The sequence below is a fragment of the Nymphalis io genome, chromosome 10, assembly GCF_905147045.1.
Source record: "Nymphalis io chromosome 10, ilAglIoxx1.1, whole genome shotgun sequence".
Lineage (NCBI taxonomy): Eukaryota > Metazoa > Arthropoda > Insecta > Lepidoptera > Nymphalidae > Nymphalis > Nymphalis io.
The window spans coordinates 6039579-6066057 of NC_065897.1; the positions used below are offsets into that span (position 1 = coordinate 6039579).

The following is a 26479-nucleotide window of genomic DNA, read 5'->3' on the forward strand; positions in this document are numbered from 1 at the left end:
AAATCTGTGCTTTATTTATTGTGATCGCAAATGATACCTTTACAGGAAATTGTGTCCTTTTAAAACTGAAAGGTAAATCAGTGTATTCAAATAAATATGAGCGCCGTGCGTCTCCTACATTCAAATTCGATGCAAATAAGTTAGTGCTACAGGCAACAGCGCAGCAATCGGCGCGCTTTGTATATATACACGTGTTCGCGTTTAACCGACATGTGTCCAGCATAAGCTGAACCCTAAAACTTACATTAGAAGTACCTAAATCTCTGAATCTGACCATTTTTCACTTTATTTTGTTCCTAAAAACTTTCAATCGCCATTTTATAGACTATCATTTATAAATAGCTAAGTTTCAGTTTAACAGACACTAAATTTTAAGTGAAGTTTGCCACAATACACTGGCAAAAACCGCACCCAAATCAATTAAGCCGTTAAAACGCACAGTCAAACCGACGAAAATTGTAATAATCATTGTTTTTGGGTTCTATTGCTATGACAAAGGCCCCCCCATAACAGCGTTACTTATATATCTTCCATGTACAGACAGCGATCAGTTACATTTTTGTTACATGTATAGATGTCAAGTAAGCCCAAGGTTAATAATGAAACTTAATGCTTAATAACCTATGTCCATAAACAAAGATAAAATAATCACAACATAGGTAATAAGACTTAACGAAACTGTTCATTATCTTTATGACATTTAATACAAATCACTTATTTTATCTAATTAATAAGTTTTCAAATAATATCATTACAAAATTCATATTCATAGCAAGAAGCAAATAACAATTTTAATTTTAAAAACTGAATTTTAACGTTTTTATCGTGTTTTCACAAGAAAACCCTTTTTTTGGTTGCTATTTTACGAATTTAGAAAATACATTATTAAAACGCAACGCCTCGCCATACCTTAAAGTTTTAAAATTTTATTTTCATATAATTATATATATTCTTCGTATATTAATCTCATGTACGTTTTTTCATACTTACCTTACTGTATTTTTAAAGAATTAAAATATTATTAATTTTATTTTAGATTTTCTTATTAAAATAAGTAATTATATTTCGACCGGAAATATTTTTTTCCTTGTATATAAAATATAAATGTTGTGTGTTCATCTATTTTATATTGAATTAAATTGCTCAATTCCAAGAAATATTTACGGTTTTAAATTATAACCGACAATATTATATAATATATAAATATAATATAAATTTTGACGGTTAACATAAACTTTGACGAAGTATAAATTAAGTAAATTTGTGTATTGTTTTTATAACTATAATTTCTGCAATTTCTTTGAATTAAAATAAATTATAAATAAAGATTCGACATAAAATTAAAACTTCATCTGGTTTATTTTTCATTTATATTACGGTCAGTATTCAAATTGCATCAACGAATAAATATAAGGTGTATGGGGATAGAATATTCGACTTCAAGAACTGGTTTGGTTCGTTAGAAAGTACAAGCTAAATGTATGAATTTAAATAATAATAAATTTAGCAAGAATATGAGTTTAACATATAATTTCGTAAGTTTTACCTTAAAACAGCAATCCTTTTTAAGTTAAGACCTTTAAAAGTTAAAAAATCATTTTAGGCTTGTCTCATCGGTAAGGTCAACTACTCCTCCTAACGATCCCTAATTCAAGTAGTCAAAACTTCAGTTTTTCGTCGTTCGTTACTTAAACTTTATAACCATAATTGTGAAATATTAAAGGTATTAACGCGAACGCAATTACAGAAAAGTGAAGTTATAACGTAATCTAATAATTATAACGAATAATAATAAAATTGATAATGGCAAATTTCACGTGTCCGATAATAAAAATTATTCCTTACTGAGTGCAGTCTTAAAATAATTTTGTCTCAAGATTCTGATACGCTTTACTGACAATGATATACAAAGATACATACATGCGGGTTTATTAACCAAGTCAACTGTTCATTTCCGCACGTCGTACGCAGTGGGTTGACGATTTCCTGACCCATCCTAAGAAATAAAGTGTTAAAATAATAAAAGATACAGTTTTCAACTCTAATAAATGGATGTGGAACACGTTGGAGACGACGTCAGCATTGAAGATGGTTATCATTTGGTCTTCAACAACATAAGTTTTGGAATCAAGGCATACTTTAACAGTAAGATAATATTTTTTACGCTAGGCTGTGTTTATAATTATAATTTGATTTCATTGCCGTCATGTCATATATCTTTAACCTATTAACATGTCATTGACATACATAATAATCATTCCTTATTGTTTGTAGAGTTCTTAAGTCTAAATACTCATACATTGGAATGATAATGAAAAATTGTGATTAACCTTTCTGGAGTTATTAATTTATTAAGATTAATAAAAAACCATAAAGTTGATATTTTGCATTGAGTATATATAATATGGTTTAACAAAAATAATTTGTTTGTTAGTTTCCTTTCATAACTTAACTTTTTTTTGTAATTATTTATGACTTTCATTGATATCAGTTCCGTTATGTATAACGTAAAATTATATCTTTATGATCTATTTTGTTCAGTTCAACTTACAAATGTACAATTGGATGTATTTGTATAAAGTATCAAGACTTTTCATTATCACGCTTTTTTTAAGTTCATGCACTAAGGTTTTTCTTTTTCTTTTATATATATATTTACTAGCTGACCCGGCGAACTTCGTACCGCCTAACCGTAGCCTAACAGTCAATGAACGTAGTTTAGTATTTTTAGCTAAATTTAATTTATGATTTAATTAACGTAATAAAATGAATACAAGAAAAAATATTAATTCAAAAAATTATTAGGATAACATAAATAAAAAGAATAAAAGTACAAAAATCAAGTATTTCAATGGCGTGTCGACAAGAAATTTGCTTTGACGAAGCTATGTATTTTGCTGCATATGTTACACTTGGGTTGATTCTCTTCAGTAAAACGCCTTTTGATATACGACATTTTTCGTTTTATCGTCAGGCGCAAGAATAAATAAAGCGGATGGTTTGCAGATACGTGAACATATCACAAATTGACCATGACAAAAATATGCTTTTTCTAAATTCAGACCACTAACACTCAAGGATTGGCCTTGTGATTTGTAAATCGTCAAGGTAAATGAAGAAGAATCGGAAATTGAATTCGTTTAAGCTCAAAGGGCTCAATTATCGGTTGGAATCATGGAATCCTCTGAATGAGAACTTCCTCACCATTGAATTTTCCTTGGTGTATCGTCGTGTGAATCACATTGATCATCAGTTTTTTTTATCACCAAATGCGTTCCATTCCATAATTTTGTTTGGCTTAGATTTCGAAACATGATAACTATCGAGCCAACCTTTAATTGTGATTTATGCGGTGGTGAGCCAGGAACATCCAAGGAGTTAAAAATTCAGTAGAATAGCACGATTACTGTGCTGTGATATTGGCAATTACTTTAAGCTATGGGTAATAACTGTACTTTTAGGTTATTTTTATTAAATTACATTATTTTCTATGTTATGTAAGTTTCAACTGAAAATTTTTGACACTATAAGAGAGCTTATTAGGTCATAAGAAAATAGTATTAAACAGGTGATAGCTATAATATATATACATTTTTTTTATGTCAATGTGTTTGTGTGGGCAATAGCTATATGGCTAACCTTAAATCTTTATTACCTTGAAGTATTTTATTAATTTTTAAATAAATATTTTAATTGAACGTTATGTAATTGCAGTGCTATATTTTTTTACAAATTTATATCGCACATCAGTAAATATTTAATAGGACGTTGTCATTCTGATAAACCGCACAAAGGAAATTTCATTTCGGGCAAAGTTCATATAAGGCATTAAAACTCACACATAGATATCTATTTATATAATTTCGTTGACTGTAATGTATGTAAAACTGTAAAAAATATAATATATATTTTTATTTTTATTTATTTTATTATTATATAACATATTATTATAACTCAAGTACCTAATAAACATTCTACAAGCTAAAATAGTTTAGTGTAGTGAAGACAGAACTTGTATAAAAATTCTTTTTTCTAATATGCATATTGGTAATTATGTTTGTTTTTTTTATTTTACTTACTTCAAGGACATAAAATATATAAAGATCACACTTTAAAATGACTATTGTATCATGACCACCTGGAATGGTGGCAAGAATGTTGGTAGCATTTCTCCGTTGAATCGCAAACCCGAACTATAGATGAAAAATGACCCAGCCCAGTGGAGAAAATAAGATAAAACAACATGCTTCGCCGATCGCTTAAAAAATTAAATAATAAAATTATAAATCTCATTAATAATATTATCACACACATGTCATATCACTTGTCTTTGTTATCGTTCGTTCGAGCAAGAAATCACAAGCAGAATACGCTTTCATGTATTTTCCGTTCTAAATGGCGCACTAATCTTCGCCCCACTGGCATAACTAAAATTATAATTAACAAAAATCATTACTTGGAATTGAATATTTATTATTTTTATGCACAAACATATACAATATGATATTGCGGTCTTTAAGAAGGTTTTTGTTGCGACACGTCAATGCGTGGTGAAAGTCATATGCGCTGCGCAAAGTAGCGTATCTTTATATTTTTAAAAAAATTTTTAAAGTAATTTACTAGCAACCTGATTTAACACTAACAAGAAGTAGAAAGCATAAATATACATCAAATAAATAGAACACCTTAAATTCATTTGGATAAATAATCCTGGATGATAATAATAATATCCTGGGACATTTTTCACAGACGGCCATCTGATCCCAAATTAAGATTTTACAGAGCTTGTACTATGGAAACCAGACAACTGATATACTACATATACTGTTTTTCTTTTGTAAATACATACTTATATAGATAATTACACCCAGACTCAGGACAAACAGATATGTTTATGCACACAAATATCTGTCCTGGGTGGGAATCGAACCCAAAACCTAAAAGGCAAGCATTCACCAACCACGCCAACCGGCTCGTCAAAAACTTGAAATCGGATAATTATTTTTTTTTTTTAAAGAATCACAATATTATAAATCTAATTTTGTTTTGATAAAATTTTCCGTTTCACACCCTTTGGAATGACAATTTTGTATTTTTTTTCCTCTTTCTGGAACAATACTTATTTAATGACAAAAACTTACAAAACAACTTGTTCTAAATAGCAAACTGTTAAATAAAAAAAATTAATAATTTAATTTAGTTATGTAGTTCTGTCGTTAATTTATTATATTTATATATAAATATAATAATTATTATTTACAACTTATAACATAACTGCACCGAGACCCACCTACCTAGTTTTAAATCTGGACAAGCGTTATGAAATTTTATAAAAACCGCATGTGTAAGATAAATTCTGTCACATGTGTACCCATCAAATCGACCTAGAGCAGCATAATGGAATAAGCTCCAAAAACCTTCAGCTTTGTGCTCTACAATTATTCCTTATTTTAAGCTTTTTATCGTTATTACAGTACACATGATATTTTAATCGTTAAATATACGGCATTTGGAATAAACCTTATGTTTTTTTAACTTCATGCAAATATGCTGCTTGAATAGCAAATCTGTATTGTGTTGGTGATACATTATATGATTAACTTAATGGGTAAATCGTGCCCATGATGAGGTTAAAAGTTCATACTCTCTGCGAGAAACGGATGTTTTTAAATAATAAACATTAAATCATTGTTTTTTTATTTTAATTATCCGTATTTTAATATTGTGTTATTTAAAGAACTTTTCAATAAAAAATGACCTTAATATAACAATTATCGAATGTAGATAAGAATTGCAATACTTATCTTCTTAATAAGCAAATTACCGTTTTTGTAATGTAAAATGTTTATTTGTTATGTTTACGCAACACAGCAGTAAAACAACTTCATAACAAACGCAAAATTCTTCCGCGGTCGCTACTTTCACGATTGAACCGTCGGATAGTGGGTTCCCCACTTTAATCTGACTATGTTTGAAGTCAAACGATAATGCTCGTCAGTTGCCTCTTACTCCGTGGCACAAACAAACTACTCGCGACTGTATCAAATTAAATTTAACACTATATCCTACGAATTACATGTCCTAATAATTATTAGCAATGAATGTTGTAATTGAATGTGGTGATACTAAGAAAATAGACAATCCTACAGTGTTTACGGATCTCGTCTGCAAAATCTCCGGTAAATATATTTAGTAATATATTTTTATTTATTTATTATTGCTATATAGCAATTAAAATTATGAGAAAATCAAATATTATGGAATATATGTAGACATATATAACAAAGCTTAAATAAGTTAAAATTATCTCTTTTATTATTTGATATAATTTTAACATTTATTTATAATTTACTTACTGTAATTATAAATTTTCAATTTATATTATTGAGATGAAAAAGGTGGCGGACATTTGTTAATTATACATATATAAGTAAATTCTAATTTACTACATATAAATAGCTTTTCACCGTTTTTAAATCCCTAATTATTTTATATTTATATTTATTATACATACATTTTATGGATCATTAGTATGACCTTAACCCGCTGATGTATTTAAATAATTATTAAGCAACAAAGTACGAGTTTTTGCGAGTAATTAATTACAAAATGTGAGATACGAAAACTAAAAGCTCAATATATATTTTGTCTTTTTTTTTTGTCTATGTCATCGTCCACGATATTTTTAATTTACACGTAATTTTTAATATGCTAAAAGAATACATAAATAATAAGGTTAATTTTATATTTTGTTTCAACCTACATTTAAATATTAAAATTTGTTTGTTATTTTTTCTGTCACTAGTAAGTGTACTTCTCGTATCTCGTTTTTTATAACTAATTATACCTACATACATTTTATGGACAAAAATGTTTAAACAATTGGAATACTTTTTTTACAAGATTTTTATTTATAATATCAAGAATATATTTAAGTTAACTAATCATCTTTTTAGGGTTTCGTACACCCGATGAGAAAACAGAATACCTTATAAAATCGCTCTATTCTCTCTCTCTCTCTCTCTCTCTCTCTCTCTCTCTCTCTCTCTCTCTCTCTCTCTCTCTCTAGTCTCTCTGTCGTTTGTAACACTTTTTTGCCGAAATTTAACGAGCGAAATGTATATGTGTATGTAACAAGAATGTAAGCAAAATTGTCCTTTGAATCGCAATCCCGATTTTGGATGATAAATGAATCGACTCTCCTTTTCCTAGCGCACGCAATAAGACAGGTTGTGTATATTTGTTGGATCTTTTTAAACTCCGAGAATCAACCATAAATTGTTTCAGTTGCAAAAGTAACAAAGATATGATATGGAGTGGTTTTATTATGGCTCATTTAGAATTAAATCAATTAAATGCAACAAAAAGGAAACTTAAAAAATTGATTCAATATTTCCAAGATATTTTTATTTATTCACATGTTTTTATTTATCCGTCAATAAGTGTGGGTCAAATATGACAACTGAATTTTAAATTAGTTGCACCCAACTGATTGAAATTTTGTCCACACTATTGAAGCTGGTGACACACAATACAATCTGCTATATGGAATAAATTAAAGGCTGCTTATGAAAATGTATTGTTTTAAATTTATACTATATTTATGCATTCTGATGACTGCAATGATTTTTTTATTTAGTACAAAAATAGTATGAAACTATTTTATTATTATATTATTATAGTTATTATATTAATATAGTTGTTCTAGTGGCTAGATGTAAGGACCGTCATTGTCAAGAGCGCCACGGTAGCATGCGAAAGCGATCCCGTGGCGCTCCTCATTAAGACGGAAAGGGTACCGCTGGTTTTTTAGTGGGTATTCCGATGTTTGGAGCGCACTCGGCGCCTTGGACACCGGCGAGCCCCACATACCCCCCCACTGTTCCCGTGGGGGAAACGCGTAATGCGTTTTTCCAGCGTTAAAAAGAAAAAAAAAGGGACCGTCATTGTCCAGTAGGAGATGGCGGAGCGGGAACGGGCCGATTCTGCTCGGCGGAGACGACGATGGCGTCGTCTCGGCCCACCCAAAGCCAAGACGCCTTGGCCTTAAAAGATAGGGCGTAACCCGTAAAACCGTAAAGCGTGAGGTGGGGGCTTCGCGTGTCCTAGTTCAGACGGGCCTGAGGAAGACGGCAGCCGTGATGGCCTCGCGCTGCCGTACGCACTAGCAAGGAGTACGGGGGGACGAGATTCCCTTCACCAATCCGTGCTGAGGACCACCATCGCAGTGGTTTTAGTGATTAAGAATTCCACATAACCCGGTTCCACACTTATGGGACCCAGGTATTTTTCTGAAGGTTTCCACTGCAAGAAAAAAAAAAGAAGTGGCGAGATGTAATGCCGCAAACCCGGAGGTTTTGGGCCCAGGTTGAGCCAATAAAAAATTATTGGGTTTTTCTGTCAGAAAATTCTCAGTAGCAGCCCGGAGTCTGTAAGTTGGAAGTGTGTACACTCCCGTGCCTTGGAAAGCACGTAAAGCCGTTGGTGTTGCGCCTGAACTCATTCCGGTCGTGACGGCTTGCTGTTCCATCGGATTATGAAAGTGAAGGAATAAAAAGTGCATCTGTAATTGCGCACACACTTGTGTGCTATAATATAAACTGTGCAGTTGGCTGATCTCTCTTGAGGTGGCCGCCGTGGCCGAAATCAGTCTCTAGGACATTATTTATTATTAGTATGAAACCAGTTTAATTTATTTTCGTATCTCGTTATCGTCTTAATTATTTCACATACATTTCAAGTCTAATAAAAAAATAACTTAAAAATGTTTTTAATAAGAATACATCTTAAGATATTAGCTTGACAGGGCAGCTAATAAAATCAGAAGATAAAGGGATTTTAAATCGAACCATTACTTGTGATGAAAAGTGGATACTGTACGATAATCGGAAGCGCTCGTCGCAATGAACCCTGGAGACCCAGCCAAATCCTGCCCTAAACGAAAATTGACTCAGGAAAAGTTACTTGTGAGTGTTTGGTGGACTAGGGCCGGTATCGTTTACTACAGCTTTCTAAAATCTGGCCAAACGATTATGGCAGATATATATTGTCAGCAACTGCAAACCATGAAGGAAGAACTAGCTGCTAAGCAACCGAGATTGGTCAATCGCTCTAGGCCACTGCTGCTTCATGACAACGCAAGACCACACACTGCACAACAAACAACCTCTAAGTTAGATGAGCTACAATTGGAATATCTGCGACATCCACCGTACTTCCCGAATCATGCTCCAACAGATTACTATTTTTTCCGGAATTTGGACAACTTCTTACAAGGAAAAAAATTCAACTCCGATGCGGCAGTCCAAACCGTCTTCAAAGAGTTTATTGATTCTCGTCCCCATGGTGTTTTTAGTAAAGGAATCAATAAACTACCTATGAGATGGCAAAAGTGCATAGATAACAACGGTGCATACTTTGATTAATTAAATATATTTTACAAAAAAAAATTGCCTTTATATTCCTCCCGTACATAACGCCAATTTCATATGTAAGGACCTAATATATATTTTTTTAGAAATGCTTTAGATATTAGACACATCAAGTCAGCATTTCTTATTTTAACAAGTTTATTTAAATTTATAGAACTGTGTCATTTCTATAAAATAAATACATAACACAGCCATTCCTTAAGTAATATATAGGTATTGCGTTAAAGTACTTAGTTTTAAAATATTATATATCATCATGAATATATTAAAGGAGAAGAGGAACGTAAGAAGACTGAATAATATGTCATTCAAATGTTTTTATTGTATGCTCGTCGTCTGTAAATTATTACCGAGGTTATTTTATTTTTATTTTTCGGCTATCTGGTAACGTTAAAACCGTGTATAATTATGAGTTCATGATGAAATAAAAACTATGTACTAATTTTAAGAGTCTGATTAGACTAAATAAGGATTATAGAGCATCGGGTGTCTGATAATTTATTTTCAACGATATACCGTTTTATGCATTGGAAATATATTTCCAAAAATGTTGAATATTTATTTAAAAGATTTTTAAATTTAAATAACAATAACTAAATCATTTCAAAAGTTTCGGGCGCCAGGATGATATTATCCGATTACACGGCTAATTATTTAATATGTCGGGTATACGGTTAATTATTTAATCAACTTAAATCAAATTGTGATTATAAAGCAAATTATCACCAAAATTTATATTCTCAATTATACTCAAACCAACGAATTAATCAATAGAGGTCGACTTTAAATATAAACGAGATCCACCGGTTTGTTTGAGCCATCGCTTATAAAATGAACATGTTGTACAGTCTTAAAACTTTAATACTTAAGCCGGTTTTAAGGTGTCAATTTATCTCATGTTTACAGGCTTAAATAGAGAAGTTAAACGGGACACTGCCGTCGCTCAGAATTGTGGACTGTACAAAAATAATGATATCTACCTATCACCTACTTATGCCTTCCCCCATACGCTGACAAACCTGCTTGCGAAAGCTAGAAAGTGAAAACATTCACATCTCACATACGAACTCACACGCACGAACGCACTCACGCAAAAACACTATTTTATTTCTTGATCGGGATAATAGTAGTATTATAATATCTTGTAAATTAAAGACAATTTTATATAGTTTTATAATGGCAGGGCCGCTGTCCTTACACAGGCCATACTTGCTTAAAAGGTGACCTCAACCACAAAAATTGTTGTGTCAAACTCATTATTGGAACAAAGTTCTTTTTTAATTGTTTGAAAATGAGTATATAAATATTACAAACTAAAATCGAATTATTTCTAAAAGAATAATATAAAATTAGTTCGTTCTTAAATGTTTTCTAAATCCATAGACATCTTGAATAATAATATATAATATACATTAAGTAATCTCCCGATTTGTTAGAAGTTTCCAAAAGAAGCCTTATCCAAAAAAATATTTTAGAAAACAAACATGGAAGTTAACCGTAGAAATTGTCGTTTAATAATTAATTATAATATAATAAGTAATTGTTCAAAATAATTGTAACTGCAAATACTACGATGAACAATTTTTAAATGTCAAAAGTATTTCAAAAGACAAGACAGAGAAATAAAAAAAAATTAAACAATGTTCTTCAAAACAACTCCTTACTTTATTTTAAACAAAATAAACGCTATGAAAACGTTGAATGGGTGAAAAACGTATTTTTTTTATATGAATCCATAGACAAATGTCAAAACACAATGCATAAATCTTGCGTGCATAATTAATGTCAAAGGTGGCAGTATCTTTGAAATTTTATATTCTTTTAACATTATAAACTATAGTATATTTATAGTGCCAACTTCTATAATACAAAAAAATATTATAACGTATAATACAAAATATTTTTATTTTTTTCAATTAGATACAACCACTTTTGAATAGGGATTGAGATCCGGTCATTTTCAATCTGACCAGATAAACAAATCAGGCTAATTTTCCCTTGTCGTTCTAAAATTAACTGTTTATGAGATAATCGAGTGAGTGTATTATATAGGTTTTTTTATATACAACAATTATATATTAATTTAACTTTATTTAGGTTTTAGTTTTTTATTAAAATAATATATATATATACAATAAGACAGAAAAAAATGTTATTCTTCCTGTAACGTAATTTTTTTTAGTGATGTTGAATCTAAGCTCTTATCTATTATTTCTTCCACATTTTTCGTTAAAGTTATAATTTTGTAGGGGAAATTTTCGGAATATATCAGAGTTCCAGGGATTGTTGCTAGAGTTGGTAGTTTCTTACAAAAATCTCGAAAATGGCGACCGTCAGACTCATTTCTTGTGCTCCGTGATTATACGTAACGAACATTATCCAAGTTTCGAAGTAAGCGAAAAGCAATTAGCTCTGTCAAGAGACTATGTTACTTGCCAATCTTCCTGGAGCGGAGTGAAAGTACGATTTCTTCCACGTATATACATTAAATATACAAACATAGTACACATACAAACATAGCATTTGTTACTTTACATTTGTCCTAACCTTGGCTTTTACGTCTCGAATACTTCCATTCCACTGGTTTCGTTCAAACATGTCCAATATTTCATATTTAAAACGTGTAATATTTGAGCCAAATGATATAAAGTGCCACCATTAAAAAACTGCTGTAATTTGTAAAAAAAAACAAGTCTTTCTGCTACTACGGTCATTAAAGTTACATGCTACAAATGAAATAAATTCGATAAATTTAATGAATTTCTATTTAACGCATAATGGTTACATTACGCATTTGTTACATTAACTAATTGCCAAATAGAGATAAGCCATTTTATCAATATTAAATTAAATTTTATTAAATTATTAATGAACAAAAGAGAAAAATAACAATGTTGCGGCGATGACGTATGGTGTCAATGATTTTTCACCGACAATAGGGAAAAGTAAAAAAACTCAACTCAACGTAAGTATTTGCTTGAAGCAAATACTTCAAAGGCACATACTACGACAAACCTTTATTCTCACACGCTACCGATATCTGTGTCGATCATCAGTTCCCAACAGAAGCTCGCACGTGAAACATGATATCAAGAATAACGGAAGATGATGAACTCCTCCAATCGTCCGCGGTGTTCACTTCGATCTTCTTCGCTAATTGTTATATTCATGAACTGAGCAATATATTAACGACACCAACTATGCTACGACAAAAGCTGTGGTAACGCAATCGACAACAATTTGTCGAATAGAAAATGCAACTGCCCCTGTGCGAACGAAATAATCCGTAACGATACATCGTATCGTACTCACACTTGATAAAACTGAGCAAACAGACTGCACAGACAAATACACTACGATATATCGTCACTGTGCTTAGCCAGAAAAAAACACTTATGATATCGTTTCAGAAAACGACCCAACTATACTATGTGTGTATTATTGTGATATTATACAAATAAAATGATATTGATCTTTTTCCTCTGTAAATGCATCAATTATTATATAACAATACGACATTTACTTAACTTAATATTTACTGATAAAAATTACGAATGGTTATTATGATACATATTTAGACCGCGTAGTAAATGAACCAATTTGAAACCGTTGAACGGTTGAACGTTGAACCGCAATTTAAATTCTCCGGATTTTTTTTAATAATAACCAGCCTTCGTATCTCCAACATGGCACTAAGCTAGAACGCACCTAGCGTTATGTACTGTTGACAAAACGAACCTTGACGGGGAATTACGAGAACACAAATAGGCTCGCTTATTTCACTTGAAATAAAACATTAAACGCGTCGATTAGACGTAGTTGGTAATAGAGAGAAGAGCTTATTTTAATGAATTACATATGTTCAAAAACCGAAATAAATTAAGAAATAGATGTATCGAATAAAAGGAACTTATCATATTGCGTTGTGACCTATATATTATAAACTTTTGACATTCCTTTAATGCTTATCACTATGTTTTCGCTATGAATTAAAATATTTTAAATATTTACCAAATGTATTTAGCTAGAACAAATAACTTATCTTTCATATAAAGATTATATTTGTGTAAAATATAATTGTAATTTTATCTTACTTATTTTAGTAACATAAAAACTTTGATAATCAAAATAAAGAGTTGCTTGCGTTTTTTACTATAAAAATCTTTTATCATTTAATTTAATACAATATAATAAATATAGCTATTACATACCTACGAATATATTATTTTATTCTCTATAATTTAATTAGATTCAATGTTTCATTTCCGTCCATATTTATTTCGAAATAATTGTAAAATAAAGAAATCTATAAAACATATAACCGCATGCAGAGACTACTTTTTATAACTGGTATCTACTAATAGTCTAAGAGCCTACGACACTAAACCTGATTCGATAAAACTCCCAGTTGATATATATATATAGTCACGTCATAAATGGGGTAACATAGGGTACAGAAAATGGCGATGCTGCAAAAGAAACTGCTAAAAACCTGACAAAGATACCTAGACACGAAGCGTCGCTTATTATGCTGCTGCCACTGATAAGGCCAATTAGGAGGCCTTGCAGTATTGTATAGTCCTATCCCTCCCCTGTTTCGAGGAACAAACGAAACTTGGGAGTCTTATCATACCAGAAATCTAATTTTTTAGTTTTTTTATTTATTTTTTAATTCCGTTGACAGTTTTTTTTTCCATTGCAGCATCACAATTTCGTATTTCCCCCATTTATGAAGTGACTAATATATATCATACAGTATATATATCATCTGAGAATCTTATAGAAAGAACTAGGTTTAGTGTCGTGGGCGCCCCTACTATAAACATGTCTAACTAATGCGCCGTTAATAACCAGTGATTCAACTGTTTTGTTGAATACGTTACATTTATTACGTGGACACTACGATTTGTATATAAAATAAATTATATAAGTGCATACTTGCATTATTTTTATTTAATTTTGTCTATAGACTTACGTAACCAACGTTATATCGAAGATATTAGCGGTTAAAAATGTGTAATAATAGAAACTGCCTGTACATGTCCTACTGCTGGTTTTATTCCACCGCACCGGGATCACTATGCTGGCGCCTCTATGCCGATGTAGTGAGGTCGATGTCACTCTAGGGTGCGCCAATATGGATCGACGCGCTCACTGCTCACAACCGGGCCCTCCTGCGGAGGCCCCATAGGGTCATAGCTGTGAGGGCGATAAGAGGGTATCGTACGGTGTCTTAGACAGCGGTGAAACTCCTCGCGGGCGATCCACCTTAGAAACTCCAGGCGGAGGTGCGCGCAGATGTGTACCGCTTTCGGGCCGAGGCGAGAGCCCGCGGCGACCGTTCAGGGTCGGTGGATGTCGGGCGGATAACGGCTCTAGCCCAGCAAGCCCAGATAGCCTGATGGAAGGAGGACCTGGAGTCCTCCACGGCAGACCTGGCGACAGTAAAGGTGGTTCGTCTCCACTTGAATCGTTGGGTCAAAAGAAAACGAGGCACGCTCTTGTTCAGGTTAACGCAGGTAGTTACCGGAAACAGCTGCCTCGGTAAGTATCTGCACAAGATAGTGCGGCGGGTGGTGTCACTGTCCTGCCATGAGGTGATGTGCCATTCAACACGGCTCAACACACCCTGACGGACCGCGTGGGGCCCCAGAGGCATTCCATGGTGGACCTATCCTTGCCGAGCATCATCAATGATGCTCGGAAGCGATAAAAGCTGGTCGGAAATGGTCTCCTTCTGTGAAAGTGTAAGAAGAAGTTAGTGGGTATTCCGGCGCCTTCAGCGCCGGCGAGTCCCACATACCCCCCCACCTCATGTGGGGGAAACACATAAATGTGTTTTTCCAGCGAGAACAAAAAAAAAAAAAGATAGCATGTGCAAGCAATCTCGTGGCACTCCTCGTTAAGACGGAGACATGCAAGCAGATACTTTACCGTGCAACAGATGAATCAAACTGTGTTCAAACTGGTCGTATATTTATTTATTTATTTAAAAAAAATTTAGACCACCACAATGTGTAGTAGGAACAAAAGGCGGACTTAATGTCTAAAGGCATTCTCTACCAGTCAACCTTTAGGATAAGCAGAAATCCGTGAAGGCGGTAATTAGTAAACAAAAATATACATACATACAAATATAACATCAACAAAATAAATACAAAGCTATAATATATATGTAAACATATGAATAATAGGGTATTATAGATGTCATAAGATGACGAGAACTAGGAACTTTCTGAAAAAATAAGCTTACGGAAACGAGTCTTGAAAATAAATTTAGAGGTAGCTTTCCTAATATGTTCAGGTACTTTGTTCCATAATCGGACAGCTTAAACGCAGTAAGAATTAGAAACGAAACTAGAAGTATGGATAGAAACAGAAAGAAGATAAGAATCGATAGAACGCAGCTGACAATTGTGATTATTATTACACACAAAAATTTGAATCTCCCTTACAAATAATCAGGACAGAGAGGGATGAAGATGAAGCAAGCAAGATGAAGCGCAAAGAGTTATTTAAGAGACGGTCAAGTTTATTCAGATGAATTTCGTTTATATTTTCCAATAAGTATCTTTAATTGGCCTGACTAGTATTCTACATTTATTGCGTTTTGTTAAGTTTTTTTACAATTATACCTACCATTTATAAAAATACCTTATGTATTTATATATTTATCATCCATTTGTTTTAATAGTGATCATCTATTTTGATCGACGTATTTTTTATAGGGTCGTGGTTAACCACACACTAATATTCTAATCACAATCTTAGCCTGTTTTATAAGCATCACCCGCAACTTTTTATATATTTCATATATTATTTATAAAATTACGATCATTATAAAGTTCTAAATATATATGTGATTACCAAAGGCTATTATTGTTTCAGAAAAAGCTTGGTTTCCATATAAACGAAGTGAAGAGCAGGTTATTCTCAAAAATGCATGCGGTGCCATCCGACCAGGTCGATTAACTTTCGTACTTGGACCTTCAGGAGCTGGCAAAACCACACTTCTGAAAATATTAGCTGGAAGGAAGTACGACCGCTATTTTTAAATATTTTTGTAATTCGTAATAATATGTAATTAATAATGTTTTTTTTTATTTGATCTAAGTGTTTTTTAAGTATAGGTTCATAATATGATTTTTAAGATAGGGCACATACATTAAACATTAGATTATTTTTAGTACCTAGTCTTATACGGTGTAAATGTTCTGAGCATTTAATGAATATTATTTACAAACTGCGACAAATACACGACAGTGCAAATTGCGTAAATATCATTGCGTTTTAAGGCAGTAAACTATATTTATTGCGTTGAGTAAAATCCGACACTGACGATGTATATCGATATAAATTCAATAATGCTCTCCATTCCGACAGGTGTACCGATACCCCTGACTGATCACGTGTCGCGTGGCATGGAAAAAACCGTGCCCATTGCTTCTAATGTACATAATTAATAATAATAATAATAATATATTCAGTGGCAAATAATGTTTGCCCACAAGGGTCAAAACGAAAATGCCTCGGACCGATGGTGTTAATGGGCAAAAGGCTTAAGGCTTGTGTTTTGCCTTAGGGTGATTGAAACCGTTTTTATCATATAGAACCGATTAGATTACTGATAATAATTTAACGTCAATATCATCTTCGTTCTCCATTAAGTTAAGAAAGCGAGCGACTATACCAATTATTACTTAAAACTCATTTACATTAAATCCTTAATATATACAAAAATAAATTATTTGATTAATGTATAATAATGAAGTTTTATAGTTTACGCGCTACACACACATGACACAGCGGCAGTGGAAAGTGTGGTGTAAGGGTACTTTATGCCGTTTGCCGTCACGGAATACGAATCGATCTTAAGGCGTTCAAAAGTCACATCAAAAAGTTATTTCATTATAACATTGAAACGTTGGCCTTAATCCAAATCGTACTTAGACCAATCGCAGTTAGAACACAATATTACATTTTTTTAAAACTATTATTCACTTATTATCTATTTCATTTAATACTTCTTAAAAAGCTAATTTGTTTAAGTCTAATGAAATAAAACCCTAATTATACTAATATGCGTCACATAAGATTGGTTGTAAATTTTCACTTATTTTTTATTATTGTTTGTAAATAAACGTTCATTGGGTAGGACATTATTATCATATTTAGATATTGTGCCTATTCGTCGAGTGATAACCTATTGTGAAATAATTATCTAGAATATAGATCTAGAAAAACTGCTGTTGATCACGTCTTATATCTATTTTAATATACCTACCTAATTTATCATATAATTATTATAGCACATTAAAATAACCTTAACCTTGATTTATTATTTAAATCCTGATTCAAAATTCTGGCTAGGTAATATTTTATTAGTATCTGCATCGTTGTCTAGATATTCATTCTTTTTTTCTTTAAATGTCAAGTCTGGAACTATCTAGTAGTTAACCATGCGTTGATAGAGATTGACTCACAAATTGACAATCCGAACATTGCCTTTCATCCTGTATATGAAAGGCAATGATATGATATTGTAATTTTAATGGCAATAAAAACAAATTACCTCCTTCCGTTACTTCATTTAGGCAAAAATCAATACATACATTGTAATGAATACAAAATATATGATAATTTAAATATTTTTTTTAATTTTTACTTATTTATTTACTATCGTAGAAAGAGTGGCGTTACTGGGTGCCTTCAAGGAACTGATCGGAATGTTGTGCTAGTAGCTCAACACGCTACACTCATCGACACACTCACTGTGCAAGAGACATTGCGTTTCGCTGCATCATTAAAGCTGCCTCAGGCAACTCGAAATGAAAGATTATATACGGTGAGTTAAGATTTTTCTAATTAACTGTAGTGAATACATCACTGAAAACTTTTTATTTAGTCACAATTCATTGAACCTTGAAACGTTTAAGGCACATGCGATTTGAACTCGAAATCACCAAAATTAACTTACGTTTTCTTTCGAAACCTAACCACGAAAGTACACATAACTTCTAAGATAATGGTAAAACAATACACATTTTGCTAACCTGAATTAACGTAACGCGTTTTTCCAGCGTTAAAAAAGGGTATCATCATATGTTCTTCCAAAGGTAGAAATAATTATGGCAGAATTAAAAATAAACAAACTTTATATGTACATATTTCATTCTATTTTGTGACACGTCTGCTATATTAATTGCAAACAGTTCTTGGTTAAGAAAAAAAAATAACCCACTTAACTACTTATTTCTACTTAAATTTAAAAAAAAAAACCCATTTTTTCACGAATCGATAATGAATGACATATATTGTCCTTAAATCTTGCACAAAGATGTCACATCAATTCAAGGTCAAAGTTGTTTATTATTCTTTATACCTGCGATTTGAGTATGCTATGTATAACTTGTATGCTTGTATCAGTATATGTTTAGCACGAATAAATTTAAACTTCGTCAATATCATATAGATAAATTTAAAATAAAACTTTAAATGCTGTTTTATCTATTTATTTTTCGTAGATTGAAGCAGTAGCAAAACAATTAGGAATCTTGGATGTATTGAACACACGAGCTGGACGTTTATCGGGTGGAGAACGGAAGCGACTAACGATAGCATGTGAACTACTAACAAATCCTTCTATATTGCTTCTCGATGAACCTACTAGGTATTCAACTCAATATTTCTAAATAGTTTTGATTATTACATTTTTGCCGTTCAGAATCTGTATGTATATTTTGCTAGGTGGTAGGGCTTTGTGCAAACCCTACCACCTTGTCGACGTAAGTACTAATCCTCAGATATTTTACCGCTAAACTATACTATTCTACCGTTTGAAGGGTCTGTAAGCCAGCAGACTACAGGCTCAAGGGACCCAAAGTTAGTGGCACGTTGTTAATTTAAGGAATGGTTAATATTACTTACACCGCCAATGTCTTTGAGCGGACGGGTAAAAGTGCTACCTGATGATGTGTGACCATCAGGTTTGCCCATATCTACCTATATTACCTATAACATAAATAAATAGGATTTTATATGATTTTAGTTAGAAGTTAGAAGACTCACATTCTATGTGCATTTTATAGATAGACTAATAAACATTATTTTCCGTAGCGGCCTTGATTCCGTGTCATCAATGTCTGTGGCCCAAGCTCTCAAATCAGTAGCACGCAGCGGGAGAATAGTCGCTTGCGTGATACATCAACCGTCCTCGCAGCTATTTACGTCAGCTGATGATGTGATACTCTTAGCCAATGGAAGAACTTTGTACTCTGGAGCGATTGAGGATATTCCTGAATTGTTAAAAAAATCTAACCTTGTCTGCCCGCAGTATTATAACATGGCTGACTATCGTGAGTATTCGATTAATTCTTATTTTGAATGCAACGTAATAAATAAAACTATCAATTATGTTGTCTCTAATGACATTTATTATAACTAGATTTAAATTAACGACGACTTTATGTATAAGTAATATAATTATATACATAATTATAAAGGTTATAAGTTTCATCCTTATAAAATATTAACAGAGGCTCTGTTACGTAGAGTACATACTTGTAAATTTTTCAAGAAAAACACTCGTTGGTCTAGTTTTTATAAACTACAGACATCGAGGTTTTTGGTTATATTCTAGGCAATAGCATCAAGCAGCTCGGAGTTGACAGTATTCAAACTGCATTCGTTCTTATTAAACCTCAGAAAGCACATTAAGATGTTGGTCCATCGTCTGAACTCTTTCTTTTCAACTCAATTTTGTCGGATTGACCGTTCCATGCCAGATTAAGGGAGTAATTGTGTTTGAGAACATACTTGTGCACTATAATATGTCCCGTGCAGTTGGCTATAATCTAGCAAGAGAATGTTTGCCGTGGCCGAAATCGGTCAGGAGAATAACGATAACTTTAAATTTTTCCTGTTATTTTTGTCGGTATTATTTGACTCAACATTTTACCAATAACTTTTTTCTTATTTAGTTTTAGAGGTTGCAAGCGGTGAACACTCCGGAAATTTAGCACTTCTAGAAAAAGAGGCAATAACGTATGCTAATGAAATGAAAAAAATAACGGAGAAAGAAATTCAAGATAAAAATATCAAAGGTAACTGCTTACTTTTTGCTTTTTTTAATTGATTTTCCTGTATTGATTCCATTAGTGTTATTGAATTTTAGACAACTCAACAGAATCTGAAGCCCTTCTCGATTCAAACATTGTTGTCGTAGACGGATTTAGTGCTAATTTTAGTCAACAAATGTGTGCCCTACTCCATCGAGGGTATATCGGAGCACTTCGAGATGTTCATCTAACTCAGGTAACATAATTTTAATATGTTATATAAATATGTAATATATATATATAGTAAATTAATTTACGGAAGATTATAAATCAAAATTTTGCTGTATTAGGCGAATTGAATTGAATTTGTAGGCTGTAATTTCAACGACAATTACAAGCCCAATATAGGTTGCCTATGAGTTGACAATTTAATATTCTCTGACATCTGCTGAACGCAAGCTACATATCATCCCCGATGCTTTGGCGGAAGGACGAGTATCATACTGACTCCGAGAGGTGTACGTATATACAAAGTCGTTCGGGTCAACTTCGCGCTGTTACCTTTAAAACCTCATTATGTATTAGAACAGTGGGATTAAGGAACAAAAGTATTATTTCGAATAGAGACTTTATTAGACTTTAATTTGGAACAAATACAAAATCAGCAAGTACACTAATTTAGAGTCAATCATAGACAAATCATTGAAAGTCAGAATGCGTACACTTGACCCGTATTACGGGTAAAGTGTTTTAAACTTTTTGGTACATCATCAACACCGATCACCTTATATAAATATTAGTACAATACTTTAAAATAATACAAAATTTCATGAAGAAATTAAAAACATACTAATACGTTTTTAAGCTTATTATAAAAAGGGTGAATATTCCGTTTGTTTTTTTTTTTTTTTGTATGAACGCGCTTATGTTTATGTTATATTTTTGTATGAATCTCTGGAGCTAGCAGTCTGATTTAGAAAATCTTTTTGTATAGTAGACACCACGCAGTGTCCACACCGCACCTGTCCTATATCCTGTAACATATCACATAGATTTTAGATATATTTAGTAAGTGTGGTATTCATACCTAAACAGTATAGTTATATGCCCAATGTGTATATATTTTCTATTTTACTGAATATATTTTTCAAATATGCGATGCATTTTACGATATTTTTTATTCGTATATTCTATAACTAAAACTAAAATAAAAACAAAAAACGCATTACAAATTTATAGAAAAAGAAAAAAAATTGATGCATTTAGGTATCAGTGTCTACCTACTATTGAAGTTAAGAAGCTTCGTCATATCCTGATGATGATAACAAAATATAATTAGATTTTATTAATACTTTATTTAGACTAACGTTACGACGAACACATGTTCATGACGAATTATAAAATAAACAGACCTAAATGAAACGAAAAACTTGAGAATCCAAGATACTATTGATGTTCTATGTAATTCAAATGATGTTTTATGTAATGATTTGCAAACAGAAAGATATAAATTGAGATATAATATATTAAATGTACTACTAGGTATAGTTGTATAGATAAATAACAAAAGTCAAAATTTTAGACGTTTAAGAACATATTTCTGTAGTTTTAATTATTGTACATATATTAGAGAGTATAATAATATTTTGTCATTTTTCTAGATCCGACTTGTGTGCCACTTAATAGTGGCTTTGTTGCTGGGCGCGCTGTACTATGGCGCGGGCGCAGAAGCGAGCCGCATGATTTCCAACACGGGCTGTCTATTCTTTTTCCTTCTCTTCCTATATTTCTCTAACGCTATGCCGACGATACATACATGTAAGTAATACGGGTTAAAACAATAAATAAGTTAAAACAAAATAAAACAATATTAAAAACAGTTTCATTTGGTGGCAATTGATTATACGTTGTTGAACTAAAAGTAGTAACGTAAAATTAATTGCGAATATTTTTTCTTTAGATTGCTTTAATATAGTCATTTGTCATTTTTGTCAAATAAATTTTAAATACGCGAATTTGAGAAAAACAAATTACTTTTACCAATAAATACAAAAAAAAAGGCACAAACGTCACATAGAATTGTAATTAAACACAAAAGCCATACATATTTTCATTGTGTTATTGTTATCATTTGTTGTTTTAATGTTACAAACATTCGTTTACAGTTCCAGTAGAATCGACTGTGGTCCTTCAAGAGCATCTTAACAAATGGTATTACTTATCAACATACTGCGCTACGAAAATTATAATTGACTTGCCGATACAGGTACATTTAATTTATTACTGTACACAAACAATACATATTTTCTAATTCCCATAATCTCAAACTCAACCAGAGAGAAATCGGACGCATAATGGAAGGAACTCGCATGCTCGTTCAAAAATTGCCGCCAAATTGTTATCGCCATTCTAATTTCAATCTAGGAAAAATTCAATAACTTTTTTAATTTGGCCGTCTATAATTATCTTTTAATTGCTATATGTTCATTATTTTATTTATTTTATAGAAATTATGACTTATTCGAATAATATCAGCCAAGGTTGAATAGATAATGAAGTCATAAATTACAATTGTATAATGTTTGATAAAGTAAAACATTTGTATTCATATCAGTCCAATGTCCGAACGGTTTGTATACCGACAGCACTGTGTGCATTATCTTTGTTATTGTACTTCAGCAAAATAATAAACGTTAAAAGTTATATGTTTTAAACAATTTTTAACAAAAGTTTAATTATTCTGCAACTTGCGTCACTATGATACAGCGCTGCATGTTAAATAATTTAGCCACGTTCGTTCACAACGAATTGTAAGTGTTTCGTAAACATACAAACTGTACTACACAAAGATATTTGCGAGGTGACTGAGCATTTTATATTTGCAAAAGTTATCGATAACATAGTACTTTAACAAAGTTACATGTCCAAAGATTGGACTTTTATAGCTTTTCTAGAATCGGCATTATAGATTCTTTATAAGCAATTTTGCCAAGCCAGTTCACACATGAGCCTTGAAATGATATTTTTAATGTTTTTAAATAATTTAAAAAAAAGTTCTATATGCGTGCGTATGTTTTTATTTCCATATTGATTTTTTGTACTTGGCCGACTAATGATTTATAATATTAAGTTAAGATCCAAAATGTGAGTGGTTTTTTATCATACAATATCGTAATTCGGTAAAAGATATGGCTATCATCAATGTATTATTTTTTCGGACTGCATTTTATTTCTCTACATGTGAGATTCAGTAACTTGTTAGTTACCTATTAACGTCATGTTCTCTCATCTCCCTAATTTATACGCCACACAGTGATAACCTTGGAATAAATAACATATTAATTAAATGCGTTTTTATCAAATAAAAATTCCATGTTACGCTTTGCGAATTGGACCCGTAGTGCTTATACCACATCACAGTCACATTTTAGTATTTCACGATTAGATTTGAAATCACATGGTTGACATTGAGTGTTTTGAAATCTTCGAAATTGTGTGATTATATTCGTATGATTTTATAAATAGACAGGTATTTTTAAGATATGTGAATAATCACAGACCTAACAAAAAACCGTGCGGTAATACGTATTTTTAACCTTAAAGTTGTGTTTCAACTAGTGGAACAGTAACTACAGGTACCTACAGCATTTGCTCGATACTGAATTTATTTTGAAGTTATGCGAAAGAGAAGGGATCTATCTATTTAATAATAGTATGTTTAAAAGTAGATTTTTATTGAAAATATCTAATATAAAAACTTATAAATCTTATGTAAGTATTAAATTAACTTAGTAGAGACAGAAATAATCAAAAATATCGTTTCTACATATTAAGGGCTTACTAAGATCGTATAGGCTTATTATATAAAAACACATTTATACTGTTTTTATTTTAAATTGCTTAATAAGGTATTATCGATATGGCTCTTCTGAACGATTGGGCCATGGCGGACATATTAAGCCGAGATGGCCCAGTGGTAAGAACGCGTGAATCTTAACCGATGATCGTGGGTTCAAACCCGGGCAAGCACCACTGAATTTTCATGTGCTTAATTTGTGATTATAATTCATCTCGTGCTTTACGGTGAAGGAAAACATCGTGAGGAAACCTGCATGTGTCTAATTTCACTGAAATTCTGCCACATGTGAATTCTACCAACCCGCATTGGAGCAGCGTGGTGGAATAAGCTCCAAACCTTCTCCTCAAAAAGAGGAGAGGAGGCCTTTAGCCCAGCAGTGGGACATTCACAGGCTGTTACGGACATATTCTAATAAAGAAATACTACCTAACTGCTCGGAGCATAGTGTAGTGCGTAAGTGTATGCACAACCTCAGATGCACTCTTAATTCTGTCACTCCCACGCCGGAATAACATCTTTCCGAGACACGGGAGGGGTGGTAATCAGGCTGCTGTGTTTGATTAAATGTGAATGATTTTTTTATAGTCCGGCCGGGGTTCGAACTAAAACCCTCGAAATCATCTAGTCATTTGTACATAAAACTAGGTATTTTATTGATTTTAAAATATATTTAATTACCAATATATAAAAAATTGACTTATCAATTCGAAAAATAAAACGTTATTTTGGCCTTTTTTTCATTAACCTGAGAATATAATAAGTACTGTTTGTGATTGATTTCTCTGATTAATTTTATACTAATAATAAGATAAATACTTACATTTTAATATTATATTTGTAATTGTTATTACGTAACTATACAGCTAATAACAACAACAAATAATAATAATTAATAGATTTTTTTATTATTTTAGCTGTTGTGTGCAACAGTCTTCGTATTACCCGCTTGGTACTTAACGTCACAACCTCTAGAAGCCCATAGAATTGGTTTAGCTTGGCTCATCTGTGTGCTTATCACCATACTAGCACAAACTTTCGGGCTAGTGGTTGGAGCTGCTTGCGGAGTCAAGGTTGGTAATAGTTTGACTAAGTGACTGATTATGGATAGATATTGCACAGACCAAATAAAATAATAATATTATGTTTCTTTCAGCTTGGCCTGTTTGTCATACCAGCTGCAAATATTCCAATGCTTATGTTCTCGGAATTTTTCATACCCTACCATGAAATGCCTTCGTATCTCCAACCATTTGCCTCGATATCATATTTTCGATACGCATTTGATGCATTAATGCAAACAGCGTATGGTTTCGGTCGCAATGTTCTCCCTTGTCATACAGTTTTTTGTTTATTTAAACGACCTGAGAAATACCTTGATTACTTAGGCCTTTCGAAAGACCTCAGGACTGACGTATTAGCTATAGTTATATGGATTATAATACTAAAAATATCACTGATGTGCGTTTTAAGATATAGAGTCTATAAAGCATGTAGATAATCGCAGTATTGATTATAAAAAGTATTCTTAAGATCATTTTTAAAATAGCTTAATGTGCCGGTAAATGTATTCATAAAATAATTGGGTATGTTGTATATTTTTAAGATATATTGAAGACTTACGTGTCGGTAATGGTGCTATTGCTTCAATGAAGTTTTATAATTTGATCTGATATATAAATATTTAAAGTGTGATATATTGACAATGACAATAAAAACTTGTATATGTCAGAAAGAACATGTAAAATTTTTGTTAATTTTTAAGTTGTAATTATATTCATTATAAATTAGAGACGAAATTTTATATGATATTTTCTAAAAAGTGTGGTGTCTTACTGTCTACTGACTAATTGAATAAACTAAAGTGTACAAAAATTATACATAGACAATAATTGATATTACAAATTTCCAAGAGTATTATTTGTTTTGTATATAAAAATTATGTTACATCACAAAAAAATCCAGCATTCCATTATATTATTAAATTTTTTATGAGTAAATTTTTTATTATTTTATTCATCTCTAGTATTAAGAATAGACAGTTAAGAAAACGTCAGTTATTAATATTTCAAGAAAATTAAATCAATGATTTTGATAACATCCTGATCGATATCTGGAAATCCCAACAATTAACT

At 31.9% G+C, this 26479-nt stretch overlaps 1 protein-coding gene across 3 annotated transcripts; it reads left to right on the top strand.

Annotated features, from left to right (window-relative positions):
• The first annotated feature begins 1965 nt into the window (after positions 1-1965).
• Positions 1966-26280, top strand: LOC126771265 (ATP-binding cassette sub-family G member 1-like). 3 transcript variants are annotated; one of them, XM_050491056.1, is made up of 11 exons: positions 1966-2145; positions 16320-16467; positions 18117-18276; positions 18956-19101; positions 19548-19786; positions 20411-20533; positions 20617-20744; positions 22150-22306; positions 22654-22754; positions 25262-25417; positions 25501-26280. In XM_050491056.1, the coding sequence occupies exons 1-11, from the start codon at positions 2049-2051 to the stop codon at positions 25843-25845; spliced, it is 1800 nt and encodes a 599-aa protein (XP_050347013.1). In that variant the 5' UTR covers positions 1966-2048; the 3' UTR covers positions 25846-26280. The 3 variants fall into 3 exon arrangements, with proteins under 3 accessions (XP_050347013.1, XP_050347012.1, XP_050347014.1); XM_050491055.1 differs by having other exon boundaries at positions 20605-20744; positions 25501-26278; XM_050491057.1 differs by lacking the exon at positions 1966-2145 and adding an exon at positions 5992-6179 and having other exon boundaries at positions 20605-20744; positions 25501-26277.
• The last annotated feature ends 199 nt before the right edge of the window (positions 26281-26479 follow it).